The sequence below is a fragment of the Bison bison genome, unplaced genomic scaffold (assembly GCF_000754665.1).
Source record: "Bison bison bison isolate TAMUID 2011002044 unplaced genomic scaffold, Bison_UMD1.0 scf7180017864057, whole genome shotgun sequence".
Lineage (NCBI taxonomy): Eukaryota > Metazoa > Chordata > Mammalia > Artiodactyla > Bovidae > Bison > Bison bison.
Window position 1 is genome coordinate 6,234,322 of NW_011494629.1, and position 6,743 is coordinate 6,241,064.

The following is a 6,743-nucleotide window of genomic DNA, read 5'->3' on the forward strand; positions in this document are numbered from 1 at the left end:
ACTTTTTCACTCCCCTCTTTCACTTTCATCAAGAGGCTTTTGAGTTCCTCTTCACTTTCTGCCATAAGGGTGGTGTCATCTGCATATCTTAGGTTATTGATATTTCTCCCCACAATCTTGATTCCAGCTTGTGCTTCTTCCAGCCCAGCGTTTCTCATGATGTACTCTGCATAGAAGTTAAATAAGCAGGGTGACAATATACAGCCTTGATGTACTCCTTTTCCTATTTGGAACCAGTCTGTTGTTCCATGTCCAGTTCTAACTGTTGCTTCCTGACCTGCATATAGGTTTTTCAAGAGGCAGGTCAGGTGGTCTGGTATGCCTATCTCTTGAAGAATTTTCCACAGTTTATTGTGATCCACACAGTCAAAGGCTTTGGCATAGTTAATAAAGCAGAAATAGATGTTTTTCTGGAACTCTCTTGCTTTTTCCATAACCCAGTGGATGTTGGCAATTTGATCTCTGGTTCCTCTGCCTTTTCTAAAACCAGCTTGAACATCTGGAAGTTCACGGTTCATGTACTTCTGAAGCCTGGCTTGGAGAATTTTGAGCATTACTTTACTAGCGTGTGAGATGAGTGCAATTGTGCGGTAGTTTGAGCATTCTTTGGCATTTCCTTTCTTTGGGATTGGAATGAAAACTGACCTTTTCCAGTCCTGTGACCACTGCTGAGTTTTCCAAATTTGCTGGCATATTGAGTGCAGCACTTTCACAGCATCATTTTTCAGGATTTGAAATAGCTCAACTGGAATTCCATCACCTCCACTATACCAAGGCAACATTTCATGCAAAGATGGGCTTGATAAAGGACAGAAATTGTATGGACCTAAAAAACACAAGATATTAAGAAGAGGTGGTAAGAATACACAGAAGAACTGTACAAAAAAGATCTTCATGACCCAGATAATCACGATGGTGTGATCACTCACCCAGAGCCAGACATCCTGGAATGTGAAGTCAAGTGGGCCTTAGAAAGCATCACTAGATAATGTTACCATTTCTTATTCCACGCAAGGAAGTTGAAGGGTTGAGATTATTTGGTGACAGTATTTCAGGGAAAAGTGGTTCATTCTTTAAAAAAAAAAATTTTTTTTTTAAATTTTTGACTCCACTGGGTCTTCATTGTTGCAAGAGGGCTTTCTCTAGTTGCATCAAGTAGAGGCTACTCTCCAGTTGTGGTGCTCTTGCTTCTCATTGCAGTGACTTTTTTTGTTGTTGCACGTGGGCTTAGTTGCTCTGAGGCATATGGACTCTTCCTGAACCAGGAATTGAACCTGTAGCCCCTCCATTGGCAGATAGATTCTTAACCAAGAACAAGTTTGTTCTTTCTTGTGCCACAGGCAGACATGGATGATTCTGGATGAGGTGACTCTCTGAGGGACTTTTCTTGGTAGAGAACTGACTACTCCAAGCCTCCAGGGGCTTCCATCTGTTTACATACTGACTTTGTTCTATTTTGTGCTATACTTGCAGTGTTAAGTAGTTATTATAGAGGAGATGTTTAGAGCCTGCCTGTTTTATTCCCTTTATATCACTGGTTTCAAGGCTGTGCACTTAAAATTTGGAGTTTGAGAAAACAACTCAAATATTTGGTACTGTGTTTAGTCTGTGTTTAGCTGCAAAGTACTACCCTGGGAATACAAACCAAACTAAAGCAAATAACTTGGCCCAACCCAACCAGCCAAGAAACCAACCAACCGTCTAGATGAAAACTGTTAAATACAAAGCTTGGAGATACGAGAAAAAAAAGGAAAGAGGTGATTTTTTGTGACTCTTCCTTTTACATGAGTAGTTCTTAAGCTTCAGTGCGAGAGTCATCTATGGTGCATGGTAAAATGCGGATTCCCAGGGCCCACCTTAGAAAATCTGATTAGTAAGTTTAGGTCGCAGGCCCAGAATTGCATTTTAAATAAACATCTCAAGTGATTCTGAGGTACATGGACTCTGGGTCATACATTCAAAAGTTATAGGGAAAATTACCAGGAATGTGTTTGCTGAGGTGACCTCCATCTCCAGTATCATGATATGAATTCCCTTATTTATTCTCAAGCCCTAGAATCTGTGGTTGGGAAAGAATAAATGAAATTTGCAGAAACTGCTCATTTTCATTTCTGTTTAAATTCAAGTAGAGAATTTTCAAGCAGAAAGATTTGTTTGCGGCTGTTTTGAGGACCATAGAAGCCAGTTGTTAAGAAGATAATTATTAGTGACCATTGCTTAGGAGCCATGCCCTTAAGTTCTTCCTTTCCTTAGTATTAGGGAACAAACTGAGGCACTGACCCAGTGGGCTGTGTTTTTAATGAAAAACAAAGGAGATTAGAGTAGATGTTATGTTCTAAGTTTAAGTATTGTTTTGTTAAATTTTTGTAGTTGTATTGGTACTGGTTTGTGATATAAAATGTATTTTTTACTGTGGGTAATGGTTAAAAACATGGAGAGCATTGTCCTGCATGGTAATGACCCTGGAGAGATAGTGTCTGTATTTCTGAGAATTTCTTTGTGTGACTACGGAGCATGTTGCTCACTGGAGTATGTGCCACAACTGGCAGGAACTCAGGAAATTGATTTCCTCGCCAGACTGGTAGCCGTGCAGCCCAGTTTTAATTTCTTTAAATAAAGATAGAGTAGGCAAGGGAAAGACATTGATGCCTGTAATAAGATTAAATTAGTGGGCGCTGGCATGGAGGCATGCTCTTTTTTTGAGAGTGATAATGGAGAAATGAAGGAATATCAAATTAGTAAGATTGAAGGAGAACTCAGATTGGAAAGATGGATCCAGATGCAGGAAATTTGGGTTTTGGTGGGAAGGTCGCTGTGGTAATACAATCAGGATATGACTGGTGTGTGGAGGAAGCCCTCCTCCCTGCCCCCACCCCCTCCCCATCCAAGAAGATGCCCTATTTCATTAGGAGAGCACCTTGATAATGCATCTTGCTAAGGGAGGAACTGCAAAAAGAACCACAATACAGCAAAACAAAGATGTTTTGTTTTCTTTCTTGTCCTAGATTTCGAAAGATGACCCTTCTGAGAAGGACGCTCTGCAGCCAGGCCGGAACCTGGTGGCTGCTGGCTATGCGCTCTATGGCAGTGCCACTATGTTGGTCCTGGCCATGGCGAATGGAGTCAACTGCTTCATGCTGGACCCGGTGAGAGATCCCGGAGTGGGGGGCAAAGTCAGGTGCTTGGCTGGTGGCTGTGAGTGTCTGTTGTGTGTGTGGCGGTGGGAGTCAGTTCCTAAAGGTGGAAGATGAGACCCATGGAGGGACCGAGACAATGGGGTGGGGAAGCAGGGTAGAGAGATGGATGGACCATATGTGTACATTATAAGAAGATTACTGAGGTGACAAATGGTGTCTGTCCAGAGCACAAGAGGGAGTTTTTGTTTCACAATGAATTCTTTAGGGCAGACATTACTGAGCTGACTCAGATGCCTGCTGGGCTGGGCAGGCCACACGAATGAGTGGAGTGTGCTGGGGCAAGATGGCAAGCACTGTGAAGGGCAGTGGGGGGCGGCAGGGAACTGGGGAGGTCCAGTGGTTGTTACTCCTTGGGAATAGTGGCTCTCTTCTACGGCTTCCAGTGTTTCAAGAAACACTGGATTTTTAGAAAATGTTAGGTTTCTGGATGTGTAAAACACTGTGCTAGCCAACTAAAGCACATTTATAGACCAGATGGGGCCCATAGATGGTCTGTTTGCCACCCACTCTCTCCATTACCAGTTTATTTTCCTGAGGTGAATGGGTGTCCCAGCTGAAGCAGTAGATCGCCTCATTTCTTCAAAATTAGCTCCCAGATTCATTTGATGTGCATTGCAACATCAAATGAAATGCAAGCTTCAGTGCATGCAAACCTTCAGTGAACCCTTGTGGTTTTGAAAGACTTTGACGAGCTCGAGGAAGTGGAAATAAGGAAATGAAGATAATTTCTTAGTCCACCTTATAGAGGAAACTCCCTCATGAAGAGGAGCTCAAGGCACCATGAAAAATATTCATTTGCTAATGAATATTAATTTTAATTTGAGGATAATTTCTTCCATATGTCTATTAATTGGGGTTGTTTATTTACTCTGTTGGATGACAGTTTTAACACAGCAGATAAACCAGGCAAAGAACTCTCTTTAAATACTTTGCCCGATTAAACCCACCTTTGATATGGACTCCATAGAATCATCTTCAGTAGGTATGCCCTTGGTCCAGTGTCCCAAGGGAAAAAGAATTGAGTTTTTAAATACCTTTCAGTTTTAGAAATGTCCTCAGATAACATTTAATGAAGCACTTTATTTATTTGGTGCATTTTGCTGACAAACTGAACACTAGGTACCATTACCTACTGGGGTCCTGTGAGGAGCAGGCTGCTGGTGGTGGGGCCTCAGGGTTTGTGGGTGGCAGGTCGTAGAAATTGGAACTCAGGCTGCCTTTGTCCCTGCACTGTTGCACAACTGGACTTTGGCTCCTTGGCATACTGGTACTTAACAAATAAACAAGGGTAAGGAAATGCACTAGTTCAAGCCTCCAAAGGCCATTATTTCAGGGAAAACAGTGGCAGACCCAGAGCAAAGTTCACACTGACCCCAGGGATTGATTTCCCAAATCACTGATGTCTGTGAATTTATCCTCTTGCTGGGTGTTTACCTCTTCTCCAGACATTCTTCTGGTGACTTCTCTATTACCTTTGAACTGATGGAAACATTAAATCTCTTCTTGTTTCAAGATTGCAGATGTTATGTCCGGGAGTAAGTTTCTGTGTCTTTCCTCTTGCTGTCCTCACGCCTAATGGGCACTCAGTGTTTGGAAGAACCATGCAGGCTGGCTGCCCTCCTTCTTGCTGGCTGCCCTCCCCATTGCTGACAAAGCCTCTGCTCCCCATGCCTGTGGAGTAGGGGTTGGGGTGGGGGTGGCGAGCTTCTGATCAGGATACAGCTTTCATTTCATTTTGGCTGACAGTTTCTGCTCAAAAGACTGCAACAGCTTTATGTGCTTCTCTAGCAAGCTTTAAAGTACGAAAGGCTTTTCAGTCTCTTTTCTTCATGTACAAGAGACTCACCCCCTCCATGGGTAGGATGCTTTGGCCAGGTACCAGGGTGAGGTGTCTGTGAAGCATGGCTTCATGAGCACTTGTGCAATGGCTTCATTTTCTAGACTTTCACCAAAAAAATCATAAAGGAAAAAAAAAAAGAATCACTCACAATGGTACCTTTCAGTGACCACTGTTAATTCTCATCTGTTTTCTCTCCCTACACTCCTCTCTCCCTCCCTCCCTTCCTCTCTAGTTCCAATGTGCTCCATATTGGCAGGAACCAAGCTTTGCTATGGGAATAAGTGGCTGGGGAGAGATGTGTCCATGGAAGGGCCTCCCTTCTTAACTCACCTGTCTCTGGAGCAACTTCCTTCTCAGATGGGTAGAGCCTCAATCACTCTCTTATCAGGGACATGGAGAAGCCCCAAACAGTCCAGAGCTCCAGTAGTGATGTGACACTGTTTTCCCAAGTTTAAATCTCCAAAATGGCAACCCACTCCAGTATTCTTGCTTGGAGAATCCTACGGACAGAGGAGCCTGGCAGGCTACAGTCCATAGAGTCTCAAAGAGCCAGACGTGATGGAAGCGACTTAACATTAACATTGAAGAATCTAAGCCCTGAAGGCATCAGCTTAGTGCTGGGACTTTGCGGAAGCTTGAGTCCTGAGAAACAGTCTTCAGATCAGTGAGCAAAGGCATGGGAAGTTATACATGCGGTAAACTCGGGGTACTCGGGGAAAATGACATCAAGACAGAAACAAAAACAGGAAAGCTAAGATAAGAGCAACCATGAACACCTTCTCCTGATATCCTAGCTCCAGTCTCATCTTTTTTTTTTTTTTTCCCAAAGGCACACCTGTCTCAGGCCAAGGATTGCCCTTGCTGGTAATCATTTCACAACATACACAAATATGGAAGCATTATGTTGTATACCTGAGACTAACATAATGTTATGTCAATTACACCTCAATTGAAAACACAAAATCCAAGCTCTTTGTACTGAAGCATATACTGAAGCACAGGTGTGACCTCAGGCCTCGAGCCCCCCCTTATCCCCAACCCGATCTGCAACCCTCTCCTGTAGGCCTGGAGGAGACGTCCTCACCTTTCCACTTTCCTTTCTGTTTCACAGGCCATTGGAGAGTTCATTTTGGTGGACAGGGATGTGAAGATCAAAAAAAAAGGGAGCATCTACAGCCTCAATGAGGGCTATGCGAAGGACTTTGATCCTGCCCTCACCGAGTATGTCCAGAGGAAGAAGTTCCCCCCAGTAAGTGAGGGCTGGGGGTGGTGGCGGTGGGGATGGCCCCTGAGCTTGCAGAAATGTGTTGACTCATGATTTACCCTGGAGAGGAAAGGTGGGGGGTGGGGTGGAAGTAAGTGGACTCCACTGTGCACTGACCCCTATGGTTAAGTTCCCACTCAGATACTGGGGACTGGAAACCCTGTCCTGGGACATCACCCCTTTGTCACTTTCTCTTGACCGAAGAAAATCAGGACGATCATGTCAGCCAGGTGAAAGACATCATGGCAATAAAACATGTTCACTTCTGGGGTCCGTGATCTCAGTTGGTACAAACGTTATTCTTGTACCCCAGGCCCCAGTCCCGTGGCACTGGATGGATTTCTGTGTCATCTCTAGATTTAGCATCCATTGTGGTAGCTCTCTAAAGAGGTTACAAGTCACTGAAAATGAAGAGAAGAAATGGCTGGTCCTATGTGGGAAA

General features: G+C 43.9%; 1 protein-coding gene across 1 annotated transcript in view; it reads left to right on the forward strand.

Annotated features, from left to right (window-relative positions):
* FBP1 (fructose-1,6-bisphosphatase 1) overlaps nucleotides 1-6,743 on the forward strand; it is a 31,710-nt gene that overhangs the window by 22,308 nt on the left and 2,659 nt on the right. Inside the window, exons 4-5 of the mRNA XM_010836043.1 lie at nucleotides 3,006-3,146; nucleotides 6,149-6,286. Of these exons, the coding sequence (XP_010834345.1) occupies nucleotides 3,006-3,146; nucleotides 6,149-6,286 (279 nt within the window). The remainder of the gene's footprint in view (nucleotides 1-3,005; nucleotides 3,147-6,148; nucleotides 6,287-6,743) is intronic.